A 23,315-nucleotide genomic window follows, 5' to 3' on the forward strand; every position below is an offset into this window, starting at 1 on the left:
CGCCCTGCCGGGGTCCAAGGGGCAGCGCCCCTGGCTGGGGTCCCGTTCCCAACCGACATAACTGTTTTTTCCGAAAAGGTGTGTTCGTTTTCTGTTATTGGTCTCCTATATAAGGAGTCTTTTGGCCTCGATTTTGGTACACGAAATTATACTTCCTCTCTATATTCTGATATGTTCTCTATTGTCAGAAACAGATTGTTCTTCGAGAATTATCCCCGCAAAGATTTCGTGAACCCAGACAAGAATAAGGTCGAAATACTTTGTTCGGAAAGTGAACGAACACGATTCTTGAAGATATCCAGGATTATCATACCAATTTTCTAACAAACGAACAAAGTACTTTTTTCTGATAATCATGGCTGGAGGAGGAAGCACCGTCAAGGAGATGACTAAAAGTTTTGGAAAATTTGACAAGTTTCAAGGACAAGACTTCAGGCGTTGGCAGAAGAAGATGCATTTCATGTTGACAACGTTGAAGGTGGTGCACGTCCTGTCTACACCAATTCCAGAACTTGAGGAGGATGATACGGTTGAAAATCTGAGACGTCGATCAAAGTGGGATAACGACGACTACATATGCAGAGGGCACATTCTTAACGGTATGTCTGATCCCTTATTTGATATTTACCAAAATGTGGAATCTGCAAAGGAATTGTGGGATTGTCTCGAAGCCAAGTACATGGCAGAGGACTCATCCAGTAAAAAGTTCTTGGTGACCGATTTCAACAATTACAAAATGGTTGAATCGAGGTCTGTCATGGAACAATCCAATGAACTCCTCCGAATCCTTGGACAATTCACACAGCATGGATTGAAGATGGATGAAACAATATATGTCTCAAGCATCATAGACAAGTTGCCTCCTTCATGGAAGGATTTCAAACACAATCTGAAACATGGAAAAGACGAACTGTCTTTGATCCAACTTGGAAGTCACTTGCGCATAGAGGAATCTTTACGAGCGCATGAGGGTAACAAAGGAAAAGGCAAAGAAATTGCTGGACCCTAGGTTAATATGATCGAAGAGGGTGGTAAGAACGATAACAACAAAAATAAAGGAAAGAAGTGTGCTTTCAATAACAAAAAGGGCAATTTCGGTGTTAACAAGAAACCGAAACTAGAATGCTGGAAGTGTGGCAGAACAGGCCACTTCAAGAAGGATTGTCGTTTCGACAAAAAGCACGACAACGCGAACGCAAGTGGTCCAGGAAAGGGGTCTAAGGACCAATCCGAAAACCAAGGTCAAAAATTAATTTGTGATTTGAATAGTTTGATTAAACATTCGGTTTCACTAACTTCTGAGGCATTTTATGTGCAGGATGATGCTATCGCGTGGTGGATTGATTCTGGCGCCACAACACATATTTGCAAGGGTCGTTTCTGGTTCAAGACTTTTGTTACAGTGGAAGATGGTTTTGTTCTATACATGGGAGATGATCACTTCGCTCCCATTGAAGGCAAAGGAAACGTGGTGCTAGAATTCAGTTCTGGAAAGACTATTACTTTGTTTAATGTATTGTATGTTCCTAAGTTACGTAAGAATTTAATTTCCGGTCCTGTATTGAATAAGCTTGGATACAAGCAAGTGTGTGAATCCGATAAATATGTTTTATCGAAGTCTGGTGTGTTTGTAGGATTTGGATATTATAATAATGGAATGTTTATGATGAATTTGAATGGAGTTCCTAAAGATTCTGGTTCTATATTTATGTCTTCTTCGAATGTTATCAATTTTTCGTTATGGCATGCTCGTTTAGGACATGTACATTATAAAAGAATGCATGAAATGTCTAAAGACGATTTAATTCCTGTTTTTAATGAAAATAACGAAAAGTGTAAAACTTGCATGTTAACAAAGATCACTAGGCAACCTTTTAAAAGTATAACAAGGAAATCTGTCATTCTTGAGTTAATACATAGTGATTTATGTGATTTGCATGCTACTCCATCATTAGGGAATAAAAAATATTTTGTCACTTTCATTGATGATGCATCTAGATTCTGCTATGTTTATTTGTTGCACGCTAAGGACGAAGCCTTATATAAATTCAAAATTTATAAAACTGAAGTTGAAGTGCAACTAAATGTGCTGATTAAAATATTACGTACCGATAGAGGTGGTGAATATTATGATCCTGTATTTTTCCAATCCGTAGGAATCATTCATGAGACTACGGAACCTTATACACCTCAACAAAATGGTGTGGCTGAAAGGAAAAATAGAATTCTTAAAGAAATGGTAAATGCCTTGTTATCTTACTCTGGTTTTAGTGAAGGATTTTGGGGAGAAGCTATGTTAACGGCTTGTTATTTGTTAAATAGGGTTCCTAATAAAAGGAACAAGACTACCCCATATGAACTTTGGTATAAGAAACGACTCAATTTAACATTTATACGTGTTTGGGGTTGTAGGGCCGTGGTTAGACTCCCGGACCCAAAAAGGAAAATTTTGGGCGAAAAGGGTGTAACTTGCATCTTTGTTGGATATGCTGAACACTCCAAGGTTTATAGGTTTTATGTTATAGAACCTAATGACTCGATTTCTATTAACACAATTATAGAATCAAGAGATGCCATATTTGATGAGAATTGTTTATCTTCTATACCTAGACCAAAGATATCTATACCTAATTCAGACGAATCTCTAAGGGATGATTATTCATATGATGTGCCAAGTGAGACACTTGAACCCCGTAAGAGCAAAAGGGCTAGAAAATCTAGATCTTATGGATCTGATTTTCAACTATATTTAGTTGAGGGATCAAAGGATCAGATTGAAACTCAATACTATTGTTGCTATAGTATAGAGGAGGATCCAAGAACGTATGATGAAGCTGTGAAATCTCGAGATTCTATTTTTTTGAAAGAAACCATTGATGAAGAGATTGGTTCTATCATGGAAAATACTACTTGGGTATTATCTGATTTACCACCAGGCTGCAAACCATTGGGTTGCAAATGGATCTTCAAAAAGAAGATGAAAGTCGATGGTACAATTGACAAGTTTAAAGCTAGATTAGTTATCCAAGGCTTCAGACAAAAAGAAGGGATTGATTATTTCGATACCTATGCTCCAGTTTCCCGTATCACTACTATTAGATTGTTGATTGCCTTGGCGGCTATTCATAATCTAGTGATTCATCAAATGGATGTCAAAATAGCATTTTTGAATGGTGATTTGGAAGAAGAAGTGTATATGAAGCAACCTGAAGGATTTGTAATGCCTGGTAATGAGCATAAAGTGTGTAAGCTAGTTAAGTCGTTGTATGGACTGAAACAAGCTCCGAAGCAGTGGCATTAAAAGTTTGATGAGGTTGTTTTGTCTAATGGTTTCATTCTAAACCAAGCTGACAAATGTGTATATAGCAAATTTGATACATCCGGTAAAGGAGTTTTCATTTGTCTATATGTTGATGACATATTGATTTTTGGCACCGACCAAAATCAAGTTGATAAAACAAAGAATTTCTTGTCATCAAAATTCTCCATGAAGGATATGGGAGAAGCGGACGTTATTCTTGGTATTAAGATTAAACGGGAGAATAAGGGGATTGTAATTACGCAATCTCACTACATTGAGAAAATACTCAAGAAGTTCAATTATGAAAATTGTTCTCCAGTAAGTACTCCCATGGATCCAGGAGAAAAGCTTATGCCAAATACAGGTAAACCTGTGGATCAACTCGAATACTCAAGAGCTATAGGCTCTTTGATGTATGCTATGATTAGCACTAGACCGGATATTGCTTATGCGGTTGGAAAGTTGAGCAGATTTACTAGTAATCCTAGTAGACATCATTGGCATGCGATAACTAGGGTATTCAAGTACTTAAAGGGTACTATGAATTATGGATTGTCATATATGGGATTTCCTTCGGTGTTAGAGGGTTATTCGGATGCTAGTTGGATAAATAATGTTGAAGATTCATCCTCTACAAGTGGATGGGTGTTCTTGCTTGGGGGAGGTGTCATCTCATGGGCTTCCAAGAAGCAAACGTGTATAACTAGTTCCACAATGGAATCTGAGTTTATAGCATTAGCTGCTGCTGGTAAAGAAGCAGAATGGCTAAGGAACTTGGTATATGAGATTCCGATATGGCCTAAACCGATATCACCAATTTCTATCCGTTGTGATAGTAGTGCCACACTGGCTAAAGCATATAGTCAAATATACAATGAAAAGTCTAGACATTTGGGTATTAGACATAGTATGATTAGGGAATTAATCATAAATGGGGTGATATCTATTGAGTTTGTTCGGTCGCAACAAAACTTAGTTGACCACTTGACGAAGGGGTTAGCTAGAGACTTAGTGAAGAAGTCGGTAATTGGGATGGGATTAAAGTCCATTTAAATTTATTAACTATGGTATACCCAATTCCCTTCTAATACAACGTTAGAAGCAGAATTCAATGTGGAAAGATCATAATTAAAGATTGGAGCAATTGTGTTTATCTTCCCAAGGTATGTGCTCAGACCTGCAAGTGATGGCTAGGTTGAAGTATATCTTCTTAATGGTTCTTTTGAAAAATTGCTAATGCAGGTGCAAGATTAAAAGGATCACCTATGTGAGCATGAAGTTTTGCCGCTTCAAGAAGCTTGGACTTGGCTTCCTATATGCTTATTAATGGATAAGGACACATGGCTTGTAAAGTTTCAAGTATGAATAGTAGAGTATTATAAGAAACATATGTGTACTATATCTTTAGATATTCAAATGGATTGACGGGTTCAATCATTATGACACCCCGATTTTTGAATATTTGGAATGTGTATTTGTACTAAGATGAAAATTCAATCGTAAGACATTTTCGTCTATGCATTTGTTTGATCGTTATACCTGTAAGTAAATCAAGGAATATACTAAAATGGGGGGAGTTTGTTGGTGATTTTAGTATCATCAATGTATTTTGGTAGTAATGTGATTTACTATAGGCTAATGCAATTATGCGTTAAGTTTGAAACGAGTTAGGGTAGTGCGGAGTGCACGCTCGTCGAGCCAAACGTGTAATTGAATACGAATAATAGAAACAAGGTTCCAAGGGACAGAGTCCCTGGCGGGGTGCGGGGCAGCGCCCTGCCGGGGTCCAAGGGGCAGCTCCCCTGGCTGGGGTCCCGCTGCCAGGTCAGGAGTCTTTTGGCCTCGATTTCGGTACACGAAATTATACTTCCTCTCTATATTCTGATCTGTTCTCTATTGTCAGAAACAGATTGTTCTTCGAGAATTATCCTCGCAAAGATTTCGTGAACCCGGACAAGAATAGGGTCGAAATACTTTGTTTGGAAAGTGAACGAACACGATTCTTGAAGATATCCAGGATTATCATACCAATTTTCTAACATATTATGTTTTTTTTCAAATGTTTTTTTTCTATTTAATTTATGCATATTTGAGACCTGAGAATAAATATAAGAATCTCATTAAAAATTTTGAGAGTTTCATGAGAGAATATATTTAAAAAAAACTATATTTAAATACATATAAAAATAGAAAATAGAAATGATACTATCCCTAAATTCTTGCTTTCATAAGAAAAAAAAGACTAATAATTAAGGAGTATTCTTGCTTTCATAAGAAAAAAAAGACTAATAATTAAGGAGTTGAGGTGTCTATTTAAGGGATGTTCACACTATAGTTTGGACGGTGTTGATGTTAAAAGATATTTGAATCGCAAAAGAAAAAATAAATGATTTATTTTGTTTGACTTTTAAAAGTAAAATCAAAATTTTTAGAAATAAAATTGAAACAAACCAATATAGTTTTGTTTGTTTTAATTTTTAACAAAAAATTTATTGAAATATATATATATATATATATATATATATATATATATATATATATATATATATATAACAACTTTTTATTTAACATGTAAAAATTATATTAGACAAAAGTGAAATAATAACACAAAACAATATCAAAAATATTATAATGAAATAAAAAAATATTGAGATGAGTGATTAGTGAAGATGAAAAATGAAAGAACATAAAAGAGGAGAGATTAAAGAAGATGTGCGATAAAAACAAAATTAGAAGATAGAAATTAAAAATTAGAAAGAAAAAAAGACAAGATGTATCTGAAAAAGAAGACGCGATACTGCTAAAAGAGATTTAAGACAATTTAAATTGAAATCTCAAACATGAGAAAGAGAATTTAGATTTAAATTTGAGTTGGATGTCACTTAAGTAAAATTTAGGTTATAATATAATACAGTTTGATTTAATTTTAGTTTAATTTTCAAAATATAAACTGTAAATCAAAATGAACCATGCAGTTTTATTAAAAGATAGCTCAAAATACATCTAAATCAAATGCAATTTTTTAGATTTCAATTTGATTTAATTTACGATTTGCTCTATTAGTTTTGTTTGATTTTAAACACTTCTACTCTATTTAGTCTCAAGATCCACAATTTTTAATTTTCATCATTTTAAAAAAGAATTGAAAAATTGTGTCAAATGGGATTAAATTAAACCCAAATTACAATATTAATTGGATTAAAACACTTGTATTAATGATTGAATGTTAATTAATTTAACTATATCATGTAGAAACGCATAGGAAACGAAGATAAGAAAACGACATATATTAGATAATTTTTTGAAGTAATTAATGAGAAAGATACACTTTAAAGAATTAATCCAATCATTGTATTGTGGGCCCGGGTCAACCGGGAATCCAGCACAGTGTTTTTCTGTCTAATGCTTTCTTTTTACTATTTTGATGAAATAAATAATCATCTTCTTATATTATTCATTAAGCAAAATAGTGTTTCTATAAACACTGAGTAAAGCTGATATGGTTTTGGATAATAGTTTTACAATCCAACAACACCTACCTACTTAATATTTTAATGTAACACATTTAACATTAAAAAAGTTATTCCGTGTTTAAGTAAAGTATGTCACTAGTCACATCTACAACACTATAATATACAATGAAGCTCTTTAACTTTTATTTATTTTTATAGAAAAGCTCTCAAGTTTTATTTTAATACGGTTGAACCAACTTGTTGAAAACAGAGATGTTGATAAGTTCCAACTTAATAAAAAAAAATATATCTACTAATACATTATAAATTGAATACCAAGACAAAAAATGAAATACCTCATGGAACCTCATAGATGATGTGTTTTGTCTAGTCATCACATAAATAACATCTAGGTATGGTAAGAGACTAAAATACGCAAATCGCTTGTCTCTTCCACATAATTAGAATGGCAAGAATGGAAGAATGGAACAATAACACTAACAAACATTTTATTTAACATATTTTTTTATATATGATGAAAATTAATATAGAATCTGCATAATATGATATAGTTCATTGATAAAACATGCGAGAAATATATACATTAACTAGGGATAGCAACGGGGAGGGTCGGAGACGGTTATTACCTTCCTCAAACCCAAACCCGAATTCCTAAACAATCTTTGTTCCCCGCCCCAAACTCAATCGGGAATGGAGAATTAAAACTCAAACCCGACCCAAGCGGGTTCGGGGTGGATTCGGGTATCTCCGTCCCGCCACCATCCATTTAGTGAAATCAATTTTGTTAATAGAAATACTTATTTTTTTTTTAAATTAAATTACTTTATAAATAATAAAATAAAACAATTTCAAAAAAATTCATACATACATTTTAAATATTCTAAATAATAAATACAAAATCAAAATATAAAAACTTTTGCCACATATTTAATATACTAAATTATAAAAAAAATATAATAATATACACGATGAAATAAATAGGGCGGGTTCGGGGTAGGTACTAATGTTCCCATTACCCGTTCCGTCCTCATATTTTATAATCGGGAAAAACCCGAACCCAAAACCAATCAAAACGAGTTTTTCCTGTCAAGTTCGGGACGGATTCGAGTGGGTACTCGCGGATACGGGTTTTGTTGTCATGCCTAACCTTAACAAATTAGCTCAATCATTTTGTGGACCCGAGTCAACAAACTGTTTTCGTGCTTAATGCTTTCTTTTTAATAATTTAATGAAATAAAAAATCATCTTCTTATTTCTTAGTTAAGCAAAATTGTGTTTTTTTTAAGCACCGAGTAAAGCTGATATAATAGTTTTGTAATCCAACAACACCTACCTACTTAATTTTTTAAATGTGGAATATTTAACATTAAAAAAGTTATTCCGTTTTTAAGTAAAAGATTGTCACTAGTCACATCTAGAACCCTCTAATATACTACCTTTCAAATGAAGCTCTTTAACTTTTATTTATTTTTATAGAAAAAGTTCTCAAGTTTTATTTTAATCACACACTTGAACCAACTTGTTGAAATCAGAGATGTTGATAAGTTCCAACTTAATGAAAAAAATATATCTACTAATATATTGGTATAAATTGAATACGAAGACAAAAACTAAATACTAAGATAGTGTTCATTTGTTTGTGTGCACCCAAATAGAACCAACCTCATATATGATGTGTGTGTCTAGTCATCACAAGAAATAACATCTTGTTAGTGGTTGTTGGAGGTATGGCAAGAATGGAAGAATATTCATCACAAGAAATACAAATCATTTGTCTCTCCTACATAATTCGGTGGATTCTCGTGAATGAATAATACTAACAAACATTTTATTTAACATGTTTTTTTTAATAGTGGCTTCTAGAGTGAGGCATTAAATAAGTCTCTCACCATGAATATATTTATAGACCATTAAATTAGATGAGTTTATAGATCGACCATTGGGCCAGTTTGTTTCAGCTTTAAAAAAATTGATTTTTTTTGTATTTTTGAAAATAAATTTTCTAAAATCGTTTTTTAAAATATTACAAATTTTTTTATATTCGTTTTTTCTAAAATGAAACACTGACTTTGACATCTTATAACATAATCATACATTATTGAAGACCAAAACTTAGTCAAAATCATAATTTTTTCAAAAAAATGTATTTCAAAAATGATTTTTATGAAAATCTATTTGAAATAGTTTCAAAATTAAGTGATTTTTTTAAATTTTGATATCCAAATTTTTTTCTCATAAATAGATGAAATATCTAAAATCACATTTTAAGAATAACTATTCAAACAAAATTTTCATTTAAAACTTTTATAAAAAAATTTTTTAAAATTTTTTTTCACAAAATTTAGTAACACTATAAAAATCATTTTTAAAAAAAGCCAAAACAAACGGGCCCTTAAAATATATGAGTTTATAGATTGTATCATGGACTACACTACATTAAATCTATTTTCTTTTCACATTTTCTCTCTCTGTTTTAATTCTCATGCTCTCCTCGGAGACAATTTTTTTCATTTTAGGTTAATATTTTTCAATTATATTCCCAACAAACAACCAAATATCCTACATTTTTACTCAAATCTCTACAAGTTCATTCGACCCACAATTGAAAAATAGTAACTATGATTAAATACATCCAACAACTTATTATTTTTTTAACTCGTCAATTCCTCAATCTCAAAACACCACCATAAAAAAACTCAAAAAATTTTCATAACACATTCATCGTCACATTTTTAAGTTATCCAAAATAAAAATATTTTTTACCTCAATCTTAATTGTTTCATCCATCAAAACTCCATTCTTTTCACCATTTTTTCATCTAAAACATTCAAACCCTTAAACCTAAAGGCTGAACCACTTCACTAAACACAATTTTAAAATTTTAATTATAATTATTTAGTAAAAGTGAATAATTAATTAATTTAAATTTAAAAGAGAAAACATTTGATATTGCTGAACAATTTAAGTTGGTGGTGAATTTGTGGGTGGATGAATGTTATATCAAAATCAGATATATTTATTTCAATACTTGCAATGTTCAATATTCATGGAAACAAATATTTGATTTGGATCATGAGAAAAAATTTAGTATTATTTAATAGTGGTGGTAAACAGTAAAGGTGATGAGAAAAATAGTTAACAATACATAAAAACAATGAAAGAGTAAGAGAATTAATTTAATTGTTACCGGACTTACTTTATACCTTATCATAAATTTCATCTTTTGTATATATGATTAAAATTAATATAAAATTTGTTTAATTTGATGCACTTAATATGAATTTTATTTCATAGAAACATGGATTTAACTGATAAAAACATATAATGGTTGAAAATTTTTCATGTGTGAGAATTGAAAACAAAAATCTAAAAGTAATTGAATATTTGTGAAAAACAGACAAGAAGTTTTTATATTTTGTATCACATCATCATATTATATATTATATTAAATTATAATTTATAAATTTCAATAAAAAATTTCCTATAAAAACTTTTTTCCTAATTAATTAATTAATATCTATTAATTTCAATTCAATCATTAAGATCTTTAAAGTAGAGGATATTTCAATTTACCCCCTTGAATTTTTTAATCACCTGACGAAATTCTTTTATGCCTTCTGTTTCCGTAGATCAGTAGATGTTAGATGTACCTTTGGAAATATTTTTTAAAAAAATTTAGTTTTTTCCGTAGATACATCTACGGAAGCGTTAAATCCCAAATTAATTGGGAAAATCCCAAATTAAATGAAATATTCGTAGCTATATCTACGGAATTTTGAAAATAGAATGTTCCGTAGATATATCTACGAAATATTCTATTATATTTTAAATAAATTATATTTTACTCCAAAACTCAATTTTTATAACAAAAATAGAACATCAAATTAGAGTAAATCAAAACAGTGCAATTGAGATTTTCCAATTAGTTTGATTTACTATAGATTTATGTTTCATTTTTGTTAAAAAAATTGAAATTTAAGAGTGAAATATGTAGTTGATTTGAAAATATAATAGAATGTTATGTAGCTAGATCTACGGAACACTTTATTTTCAAAATCTTCCGTAGATATAGCTACGGAAGATTTTATGAAATTTCACTATGTTTTAACGTTTCCGTAAATGCGCCTATGGAAAAAAACTAAATTTTTTATTTAAAAAAATGTTTTCGAGGACAATTTTTTATTAAAAAAGTGTTTTCTGCATTTTAATTTTTACGTATTTCATTAGTTATTATTTGAATAATAAGATAACATATCAATTTTCATCCCATTAATTAAATAACTAACTCAGTATCGATTTTCTTTACCCCACATTAAGAAGGGAGCACATTCACATGTTCACTTTAATAAATCAATGCATGCGGCTAGTTTTCTTAAACCTTTCAAAATTCCACGTTCAATAAAACACATCCATCTTCATGTTTCTATTTTATGGCTTTATAGTATCAATAAAAAATTTATAATGAATTAATTAGGATCTAAAATTATAAGCATGAATATTATAATGAAACACAGAAATCATAATTATGTAGTTTGTATAAAATTTCATGTCAAAGTTGTTATTTTAATGCTCTTAATGATTTCATCTTCGTTGACCTGCATCCCATTTTGATTTCTTCACATGTTTTTCTTTATTTTGTAGACATACCTAAAAGGTATGTGTAAAATCTTAATTTTTACCGCAACTATTTCAACCGCGCCAATTTTAAGGAAAACATGTAGTAATTAGAGTCAGTGGAGTTTTTCAATATACACCTCCAAATTCACTTTGAAAATTTTCAAAAATATCAGAATCAATTTTTGGCAAAAACAAGATGAATGTTTTTTTTACGAAGAATGAGTTGATTTAAGGTGCGTCCGTAGATAAATTTTCAAAATTTTCCAAAAACATTTTTGAATTTTCAAGAGTATGAGTAAAAGAAGAGTGAAAAAAATTGCCTTACATCAGTTAACTTAGCTTAGTTAATAGATGTGAAAGAACATTAGAATGCAAAGACACATTCACTTATTCACATTCACTAGACTATTAGACCCAAAAAAAAACAAGCATCTAATTTCTCAATGAAAAAAATTATATTAAATTATAAATCATTTTACAATATTAATAAATAATTAATTATATTTTTTCTATTATACATGAAACATTCATTTCTCTCTTCTTCCAATTCTTTAAATTTATCTTTTTCATACCATGAAGGACAAATTTGTAAAAAAATTCAAAAAAAAAATTTTCATTTAATAATAATTACATTTCTTAATACGTATAAAAATGTGAAAACGACTAATAATAAAAAACGGAGGTAATAATATAGATGCTAAGTAGCTTCCTAGAGTATATAACAAGAATTATCAAGGTTAACAAATTCATAAAAATTCCAACAAAAGAATCACATATCACTTACTAATACTATTAAGAATATAACCTTGACCACACTCGTTAGTCCTAAAGCATTCTGCATCAAGAACAAATTGTCTCTTGCATTATAATAAATAAATAAACTATTAGACATACAACACTATTATACCAAATGGAATGGCTATAATCCCTCTAATGTCATAATCCAAAGTCATTTTCAGCTCGTTTTAACACAGCTATCACTCTACTGTAAAACTCTGGTTCCTTTTCCTTTATATCATCCAATGTCCGTGACTCATGCTCATCCACCTGAATTGTGTAGACAATAAACTATTACAGATCTTATAAAGTAAACATATAATCTACTTATAGTAGTGGAGTCCAAAAAAAGCAAAACATCTTGTATAATATGTGGTTAAATATATTTTCCATCCATATAAAATTAGTAAAATTTTATTTTTTATTCCAATATAAACTTCTTTTCTATGATAAGTGCTGTCCCAATTAAATGTACTTATGATTCACATGAAAAAGTAGTCTTTCATTTTAACAATGTGCCATATATGTAAGCATAGTTAATACAGTGAATCTAATTCTTAAGACAAAATGAGCTTGGAGTTACTAAATTACCTCTTTGAATTTCAAAAGAATCAAATTTGAAACAGATGCCGGTTTTGTGCTGTCCCACCTAAGCAAAAGAAATGAAAAGGACTTAAATTAGATAAACTCCAACGGAAAGAGATTGAGAAAAAATGTTATGCTGACACATATGCTAACTTAGGAAATATATCATTCGAGTCGAGATAACAGCAGATGAAAAAGTATATGTAAATCAAACTAGTCGAGATAACAGCAGATGAAAAAGTATATGTAAATCAAACTACGTTACTAAAAGATGTAAATTTCACTGCAAACATCAGTCAAATTCTACAACGTTTACTTCTTACTTCTTACTTTGGGTGTGTTTGGATTGGCGGTGGGCAGAATTGATTCTAGTAGAATTGAGTTTGGTAGAATTGATTCTAGCAGAATTGAGTTTAACAGAATTGATTTATGTTTGGATACATTTTTGTAAAAGTGAGTTGAATAATAAATTACAGTGTAAAAATCATCCAGAATCAATTCTGGAGACAGAAGCTACAAATTCTAGCTTCAAGTAGAATCAATTCTGGAGACAGAATCAATTCTACTTTTGTCTAACCAAACATCTTAAAATCATCCAGAATTGATTCTACACCTCTAGAATTGCTTTTGCACTTTTCAAAAGCCAAACCAAACATACACAAAGAGTCTCAAATATTACAAGAATTGTAATTTTTTTTTAACTTGTAGAACTTCACTACAAAGCAAAGATAAAGAGGTGCAAGCTTTGAGAGCACTTCAATACAAAAGGAAAAATGAGAAAAATCGTAAGGAACTCATAGAGGATTGCATATATTTAATCGAAAGGGACGGGTAAAGATGCTTTGGAAGGAAAAGCACATACATACAATAGAGGAATGTGGTTGAAAATGAAAAAATAGCTAAATGTCAATGGAGTCACAGGCACTAATATTGCTGATGGTTTTTATGGACTATTGCTATGTATGTTGTTATTGAATTTATATATACACACATACATGGTGGAGCTTTCCTATTTGATAACTCTCGTGAGGAGACTATTGTGAGTAGAAGTCAAGTGAGCAAGAGAATAGGCAAAAGAAAGAGGCGCTTGGATTGAAAAAAATGCAGTTTCTAAACAAATATAATAACCCCAACCCCTTGTTGTAACCTAAGGGTTTTAATTTAATCCTTTCAACTCTCATTATAATTTATAAGACGCCTATTTTCTTAAAGCATTTTAAAATTTTCCTTAAAAAAACAATGGGGTTAAAAGCCACCTCATACCTCACAAGCATTAATTCATTTATTGATCGCCACATTCCTCGTCCAACGTCTTTCACATGCTGCTCTCTAGCACTTCTTCCATGCCATAATTCTTTTGTAATATACATCACTTCTTCGACATCTACCTAGAAAACAGAAACAAAAGTGATGAGCAAAAAGAATTCAATCACATTATTTTTTATTCAAATTAGGACAATTATGTATATATCAATATACCAACAGAATTTTCATATAAAGTTCAGCCAGTCTCTGCACTTTATACAAAGAGACTAAGTTTTTGGGTCAACTGAACCATGGCATGCAGATTTATTACTCTAATTGCACTTCCCCTGATTTATAAAACCAAGCGAATTTCCAGTAGATTTGAATATGGTTTTTGTTTAAAAGTTAGGATAGAGATACAGTATATTACATAACATCTGTATAAAGAATCAATAGAAATCATCTCATGATACTCCTTTTGTTCCAAATTAATAGACGTCTAAGATCTCTGCACAAGTATAAAGTAAAAAAAAATGGCTGATGGACATGGCAGTTTTACTAAATTAATCCTATTTCTTAATAAATGAATGTTTGATAATGTATTTGGTTAATGAAAAGCTGCAATAGAAACTACATGTCTCATATAAGTAATGAAGGCGAAATTGGAAAGATATAACTAATGATGCATTGGAATGACAAATAGGCACTAAACTTGGAATTATTTACTTTGGCAAAAACAACTATTAATTTGGAACATAGCGCTTAAAAAAATTAAATTCACAAGACCTCACAATATCCGGGCTACTCGTGATCATGGGGAAAATTGGAGATTAAAATTTGAAATTTTTTTAGTTTGGTCATTGCAACTGCAATATTAAGTATAACTAGCATGATGTCATCTAGCAATAATCGGAGTGTCTTTACTCAACGAAAAAAAGAAGAATATGAGTGTGGTACATATTTTAAAATAACTCCCTTCTTAAACCTCAGTCCTCACAACTGCAAATAGTAGTAGAGAATAACTAACTCTTTGACGCCAAAGATACTCAACAAAACCTTCTAAATTTTCAAATTATACAGAAATTTAGTGTCTGCTGGGACGACTTTTGGTGATAATAGAAAGGTGAAAATTTAAAGTTTACTCTTACCCACTATAGTCAACAATTTTTGTAAGTGTATCAAAATTGTTGGAAAAAATGTGCTTAATTGTATAAAGCAAAGGGGTAATATGCAATTGGATGAACAGATCAGACTAGCAAAATGCATTTGGTCCTAAATTTTAAAAAAGAAACTCTTGAAAAGGTTAAGATATCACATTTACTAACAAGGAAGTAGTAATTAAACAAAAGGTTAATAGGGTAGGCTTCATATACCTGCACTTGCATGGAAGTTCCATACAATGTCTCCTCATGCTCAATAAGGCGTTGATGAAGAATATGGTAATGATCCATGTCAAAATTAACTATAGGTTCTGTTTGAACCTGTAATCCTGCTAAATTCGTCAAGGTATAGGAGGCCATGATTTGTCCAAATATTGCAGGGATGGTGCCTAGAACAGGTATGATTCGGACCCTAAAACCTGGAACTACCTGGCAAAAGGTCATAGAAGTGAGAATGTGTAACCAGTGTGTGCGATTAAATGTTATGATAAAAATTAATTAAATCAATGTGTAATAAAACACAATCTCAAAATAGATAGTTGTATAATCAATGAGTAATAAAAATTAATTAAATCACCTGATAGTCTGAAGGGTTTTCCTCTTCTCCACTTGGAGCCTTAAATGGAAGTAGCTTAACTTTGGGCTTTTCTAAAGAAAACACAACAGTGATGCCACCTTCAATGCCATATTCTTTCTTCAAACGGTGTCTTACCTACATTGGTATGATTTCAGTAAGAGTTACATGCATAATACTAATGTAACAGGTAATTAAGAACAAAGAAAACCATGGTTGACAGCAGAATTTAATCAGTTCTTAACTAATTCCCACCTAGCTGGAATTTGAAGTCAACTTAGGTTGTTAAGAGTTGGTTAATGAAGATGATGGGCTAACACTATGAGAGTTATTGAGAAAATCAAACTCTAAGAAAAATCACACTCCTACCATTGGCAAAAAAACTCCATTGGAGAATCTTCATCCAACAGACCGGATGGGATCTTTAGTGGCAGAGAAGGAAGTTTCAAAAGTCTATCAGATGTCAAGTTATAAATGACAATCAAGAAGAGTCAGTATATTAATGCACTGTTTCGATAAACATCTAATTTAAGAGTTTATAGCACAAGTGTTTAGCATAAATGCTTATGGATATGTCATAAGTTGTTTCTATAGGTTATCCTAAAGAGTGTCACAAATGCTTATATCAATATATAAGCGCAAATAATGCAATCGAAACAGACCCGAGGTATGATGAGAAATATGAGCGAGTATGCAAAAATAGTCAGTTCAAGGCAAAGTTGTAAAACTAAAGAGCCTACCGTACACCTAAACATAATTTAATATTATGTGTTATTAATATTCATCACTCTAACTAAGTAATAGAGGAAAGACAAGACCAGAACATTTATCATAGTATCAAAACTGATCTAAAAATATGTGCATAGTTGAATTTCAACATTCCAATTTAGTCATCCAAGCCAGAGCAGAGGCCGATGGAACTTTTAGAGGCAGAAGAGGAAGGTTCAAAAGGTCTTGGTTTTCAAGACAGGACCATGCCACTTTCAATCATAAGATAGGTACAATTCAGCATACAAAAACAGAGTAACAAGTTCAAAAAAGATGGAGTTATTGAAAAATCACATGGTTCAATTGACACAGGATTTAAGATCTATAAAATACAATAAAAAAGACTCATATAAGGAGGACGTTGCCGTCTTACCGATCGAGATAATGGATCATTAGTAGACTCTCTTAGATCAGCGATGCGTATTCTTGTTGGATCAGCTCTAGCTCCAGCCCCAGTGGCAGATATAACCTTTAATCCCCTACGTACACATGCAGCAAGAAGTGCCACCTATTACATAAATCAAATTAAACAATTGAAAATTTATATAAATAACTATCATACATTTGAGTTATTATTGATCATAAGGTCCAAATGGGAAAAACCAAGCATACCTTCGTATCGATGTTATCAATACAGTCCAGAACATAGTCAGGATTGCCAGAGAGAATTTCTTCTTCAGTTGATGAATCATATAACAACACTTTTGCATCTATTTGGCACTCCGGAAAGATTGATAAGAAATGCTCCTTAAGGCACTGAGCTTTTGAGGTGCCAACATCTGCTCTTGTCGCAACAGCGTGTCGATTTAGTGATGAAAGAGAAACCTTCTCATTTAATAAATAAATAAGCACCTCACATTGTATGGATTGCCGAAACAATTTCTAAGCAAGACTAGCAAAACACCAAAAGTTAAAACTACTTTCTCTATTTAATCCTTTGCATTACCAAATCCATCATAATATTGCTCACAAACTTTAGGCTTGATGTTCTTGAGCCTATAATGCCATGCATTAATTACAGTATGTAACAACATAAGCTCGTAAATATTGACATTCCATGTGATTGAATTGAAATAATTCTTAAAATACTATCCGTAACAACTTTTAGTGCAATGATAACTTAAAAGCCAATGAGTCAAGTAACGCAAAGTTATTTTCAATAAAAACTTCAATTTGTTTCTTTTCTAAAACTATAGCAGTGATAAAAATTTGCTTCAGCTTTACATTCCAACACTTATATATATCAAAAAATTTCAAGCCAAATTAGATGAAAGTTCAAAATTACATTAAGATGCATTACATTTGTGATTCAAACGTAAAATAATTTCCCTTAGTCAGTGGCATCAAAATCTTCAACCACGACAATTTACAAGAGCCAAAACTTTCATGTAATATCCAATGGGAGCAAAAAGAAGCCCCAACCAACATAAGGGACATGACATTTGTGATTTCACAATGTAACACATTTTTTCTTGTAATCAAGGGTATCAAAAATATTATACCATGACACATAAAAATCCAGACAATAATTAAGGAAGAAATGTTAGACATTATCAAGGGGAGAATCAGTTAGAGTAAAAACCTGATCAAAGTCTACAAGAAGAAGCTTGCCAATCCCTGTCCTCAAGAGCATAGAAGCAGCATGACTACCAACCCCTCCAAGACCAACTACCACAACATATGATGCGCTAACCTTCTGTTGTGATTCAAATCCAAAAAACTGAATATTCCTAGTTACAGCAGGAACAATCCACGGAAAAAATGTTTGTTAAGTAAAAACCCAAAAAAAAGTTAGATATATCAAGCAGTGTCACTCAAAATATAAAAGCCTTAAAAAACAAAACATAGGGCCGGTTTGTTATAGTCTTCTTCTTTAAAAATCACATTTAAAAAAATCACTTTTACGAATTTTTATTTGGCTGTTACAGCTTTAAAAAAAAGGAGAGTATGAAAGGGAAAAAAACTAAAAATCTTTTCAAAAGATAAATTGCTTTGAATAATTTCTCTAGAAGATCATTTTTTGTTTTAGTTTTTTTTTTAAAAAGTGTTTTCCATCACAGTAAATAAACACAATAGCTTCTTCTTTTCTAGAAAATCTCTAAATCGACTCGGTGTATTAACATTTCATTAGATATCAGAGATGATGGAACATGTTAAAGTGTAGACATGCATTGTCATACAAGGCGCCAAGCCACATAGACATGGACTACAAATACAATAGTTAGCTCTAAACATAAAGCCTGTGCATATTTATTGATGTATGAGAGTTAAAAGTTGTCTATACAAATAAACGAGCTAGTGAACAAATAGAAATGAGATTGCAGGTCCTCAGAGAACGTTTTACCAGTAGATGCAACAGCGTAAAAACATTTACATTCAGATATAATTTCAGCCATGAAAATGTCAAAATGATTGGCAGCAACATGAAATACCTAGACAAGTGTTCAGAAACAATCTCATCTTTCAAAAGATCGTCACTAACCACCTTATCACTCTTCTTTCCACTAATAGTGCGTCCCTCAAAACCTGCAGTAGCATACACAAAAGTCAACGCTTAAAAGGATACAGAAAACAGCAATCTTATCAACTTTATGATGTGAAAGTAGGACGTAGGAAAAAGATGCATTAATCACAGATATAACATAGAGTTCCCTGCATTGCATCGTCAATTTGGATTCACTCTACAATACTGCACCTCTAGGACTGAAATATTAGGGCCTGTTTGATTTGAGAAAATATCTTTTGTTATCATTTCATGTCACATAAATAATCTGTTTCCTGTTTTCAAAAATTAATTCAGAAAACAAGTCATGTGCAAATCTTTGAAAGATTGAAAGCAATGCGACAATTATGAAAAGTAAAAAAACAGAAAATGAAACCATAATATACTAGACCCTAAAACATTTACAATTTACAGAATGTCAACTTTAGGGTAGATTAGTTAACATACTGCTTATTTTGTTTTCATTTTCCATTTTCATTTATAGTTACAAAACTGACACTTTGTTTCCACTTTGATTCCTATTTCAAAAACATGAAGGCGAAAACAGTAAGGAAAATGAAAACAAACAGGTTTTCTGAATCGTGATAAGCCCTAATAACTTAAGCATTGACATATTGTATGGTGACTTCTGCTTGCAATTCATACTATTGAGCATGAGTTTGTACAATTTCGACATGCAAATATCTTAATTTTAGGCAAAGATCAAGGGTATCATTCGAAAGTCAGAAAACATAGAATCAAGCAACAGAAACTGACACAGATTAGTAACAGTTACATTACACATACCATTCAATTCAGTAGTACCATTCTCAGTGTAGTTCCGTCGAACACCTCTTCTGCACACACACAAAAAACATCACAATATAATATAATAACACATTCAGTACCATGAAATGCCAAAAAAACAAAAATTACGAAGACATAATTGAGTTACAGAAGGTTAAGTGTCGAAAGAGGATAAAAGAAGAGAAAATTCACAAACTTTTGAGTTTGGAGAAGTTTGAGAAGAAAGAACGTTGAGAGAGAGCCTATAAGAGCACCACCTCCAACTAAAGCCAAACATTTGGTTCTCTCCATTTTTTTATTTTTTTTTTATTTAAGGTTTTTGGTTTTCGGTTAACTTTGGTACTGGTGTGACATCGGCGAGAGGCTGTCTGATTCGGCGGTTTGTGTTTGGTTTCGGGTGTAAGTATAACGGCAACCGGGTCAGGACTCTGCTCGAACTTGGTTGAAGCGGGGGTATATATAGGGGATGAAAAATTGTGAGTTTATTACATCAATAAGTATTCCTAGAGCACAAATTAATATTATTATTTTTTTTAGGGATAATTGACGTTTAACCCCTGCCATTAGAACGAGTTTTGGTTTTTTTCTTAAGCGTGTAAAAAACAGTGAAAACCTAGAGAGTAAATAAAAAAAACAAGTTTACAGGGGATCCTAGGGGATAAATCATAGAACTTTTCATATTTCAAGGGGTAATCCAAAAAAAAAAAAATTAATAGGGGAGAAAACCAAAACTCACCCTAATAGCACGAGGGTAACAGTTATTTATCTCTTCTTTTTATAGTCATTTCGCGTCCTTAGTTTCTAAGGTGACACCGAAATGCTACCCAAGTTGACAAGTGCTCTTACATCTCTTAAGTGTTCTGGTGGAAAATGTTTTTAAACCTTCCAGTTGTTTTTGTTGAGGATCAATATATTTCATCTCGAATATGTTAAACTATTGCAATTTTTTTAGATTCAAGACATATTTTGAAGAGAGATTGATAAGTGACAAATTGTAGTTATTTTTGTGTATAGTTTTGTGACACTTATCTTCTCTTTTTCTTCAATTTAGACGAGTTTTAGTGTATATTACATAAATATGTATATTTTGTGTTTTACCGAGTTTTTGATTCATTTATGTACTGACTAATAGTTTTTCATTCATTTTGTAGGTATTTGAGCATGAATGGAGAAGCTATTTGAAGGAAATAAAGAGTTGCTTCTGGTGTGAGTCGTTCGGCTGAGCAATGGGCTCACCGCGCAAGCGAGGAAAATAAATGTCAAGTTTCTGCCTTGGGTCGCCTCATGGTCGTCGGGCGGAAGAAGAAGGAGTCATCGGGCGAAGCATTTCGTTCATCGGGCGAAAGAAGATATTTTGCCAACTTATTGATATAGGTTGTGTAGCAAGAAATAAAGGTTTCATCGGGCGGAGCAATTTGCTCGCCGGGCGAAAGTCGCGTGGCAGAATTTGTATATAGTTTCATTTTAGAACATTTTAGGTTTTGTGTGGTTGGTTTTGGGGATTTTTGTGCTCCCATGCCAATTTCACCCATTCTACTTTAGGATTAGCTTAGATAACAACTTTGGGTATTGCATTCGGTGATTCGGAGGTGGATTGTTCATCAACCGGCGCTGACAAACCGGAAGATTTGTGGTTTTATCTCTACTTCTCTCTATGTATTTCTCTTAGTTGGGTTTTGTATATATATTTACTTTGAACTCATGTATATTATTCGTCCATGGCGTTATATAAAGCTTGCTTTACAAATCTTTGTTGATTGTTGTTTTAGATTTTTGCTATGTGCTATGGATTTGGGTTGTTTTAGAGATAGACTTCTTGAATCCTTATCTAGGATGATTATCTGTTTGTTTCAGGATTTTAGAGATAGATTTAGAGCTAACAATCTTTATAGGTGCCGAAGCTTAATGCTTATGTGTTGGTTGTGCGGTTGAGAGATCGTCGACGCAATTGATATGGATGTCTACTGTGTTGTTGTGGTGTGCTGAGAGATCGTCGCCGAGATGATATAGTAGTCCTCTCTACTTTGGGTTAGAAATGACTTAGGGTGTGAGCGATGTCGGATGATATTGACGAGTCTTGCAGGTTGAGTGTAATTGGTCGATAAATTTAAGTTTCTGAGAAGTAGATTATATACAATGTTTGATAAGTCTTTTCTTTCTGAAGAATGAATTCTTTTGTGTTGATATTTACTTTTCTGTTTTCATATTAAAATTCATTAAAAACCAAACTTATAACTATGGAAACTGTTGAACGACAGTTCAACGCACTAGTCCCTGTGGAGACGATAATTTCTCAGATAAATACTTTCAAAACTTGTATTGCTTGCCTCTTTACCGCTTCGACAAAATGGCGACGTTGTCGGGGATTGGTGTTTTATTGAATTTGCATTGCAATAGTTTCTATAGCATTGAGTTTTGTATATATCGCACATATTGTATATTTCCACTTGTTTATTGATACTTGTATATGTTTACTATACTTGCACATGTTTTATATGCTTGTAAATTTGTTATAGTATTGTTTGTTTCCTTTCACGTTTGCTTGTGTGTGGTTAGGAATAGTCGGGCGGAAGTAACTTGAAGGAACGTTCTTAAATAACATGCGTCAAGCTTACAACGTAAAACAAGCATATTTATTCTTTTTAGTTTGTTTTTAGTTTATATAGTGTGATGCAATTGTCTAAACAAATTTAGATCGGACCAGTTTTTAAATTTCAAATCTTCACTTTTAAATTTGTTTAGACAATTTCATATGGTCTTTTAGTTTGTGTATATTAATAGTTGTGTGTTTGTCATTGAGCTTGTTTTGAGTAGCTTGAGGAATTTGAGGTGATTTTCCAAGTTTGATCATTTCGACTTGCGAGTGTATGGTAATGATTTTGTTAAATTTTTGTACACGTTCAAGGTATGTGTTTATCGCTTTCTAGACTTTAGCATATTCATGATACTTAGGATTTTTACAACTTTTATGTCATTCATTCTTTTGTATACTTGTTCATTTGTGAATCACTTTAGTTCCCAACTTTTTGTGAGGTAGATTTCTATTATTTACATATGCTGGAGACCACAATTCTTGTTCTAACTGGATTTTATTATGCTTAATCTTTTGTTTGTGTTGATTTTATAATTACATGAAAGTGATCGAGGCATTTTTATTCCATTTTGAGAAAACTACCTTGGCCAAATAGTCAATTTACCTTGTGAGTGTGTGACCATTAGTAACCCCTTTGAGCCTTTTGTCATTATCCATGTTGTTTGAACTTGATGATTGTCTATGAGTATCAAATTCACTTTTTGTATGGATTTTGATTGTCGTTTTTTCCTGAGCCCTCAACTTTGTGTTGTTGTTTGAATTTTTGTTTTGCCTTAGAAAGTAGTGAGTATTCATATTATGATGTGGTTGAATTCAAGTTGAGAAGAGAATGATTGTGCACTTATCGGTTAGATTTCTATGAGGTTGAAAGATAAGAAAAAAAATGTGAAAAAGAAGTGAAAAGAAAAAGAAAGAAAGAAAGAAAAAAGAAAA

At 31.8% G+C, this 23,315-nt stretch overlaps 2 protein-coding genes across 3 annotated transcripts; one reads left to right on the plus strand and one right to left on the minus strand.

Moving 5' to 3' along the window:
- The first annotated feature begins 451 nt into the window (after positions 1-451).
- Positions 452-1,009, plus strand: LOC131640402 (uncharacterized). Its single transcript, XM_058910801.1, has one exon. It carries the CDS (start codon positions 452-454, stop codon positions 1,007-1,009), a length of 558 nt encoding a protein of 185 aa, XP_058766784.1.
- An 11,101-nt stretch (positions 1,010-12,110) lies between these two features.
- On the minus strand, positions 12,111-20,237 carry LOC131640398 (tRNA threonylcarbamoyladenosine dehydratase-like). 2 transcript variants are annotated; one of them, XM_058910797.1, is made up of 11 exons: positions 19,986-20,237; positions 19,808-19,839; positions 18,933-19,026; positions 18,083-18,230; positions 17,113-17,325; positions 16,874-17,008; positions 15,736-15,870; positions 15,372-15,587; positions 14,017-14,141; positions 12,760-12,817; positions 12,111-12,438 (listed from the first exon to the last, which is right to left on the minus strand). In XM_058910797.1, exons 1-11 carry the CDS (start codon positions 20,078-20,080, stop codon positions 12,328-12,330), a joined length of 1,362 nt encoding a protein of 453 aa, XP_058766780.1. In that variant the 5' UTR covers positions 20,081-20,237; the 3' UTR covers positions 12,111-12,327. The 2 variants fall into 2 exon arrangements, with proteins under 2 accessions (XP_058766780.1, XP_058766779.1); XM_058910796.1 differs by having other exon boundaries at positions 19,790-19,839; positions 19,986-20,236.
- Between the last annotated feature and the right edge of the window lie 3,078 nt (positions 20,238-23,315).

The sequence above is a fragment of the Vicia villosa genome, unplaced genomic scaffold, assembly GCF_029867415.1.
Source record: "Vicia villosa cultivar HV-30 ecotype Madison, WI unplaced genomic scaffold, Vvil1.0 ctg.003093F_1_1, whole genome shotgun sequence".
NCBI lineage: Eukaryota > Viridiplantae > Streptophyta > Magnoliopsida > Fabales > Fabaceae > Vicia > Vicia villosa.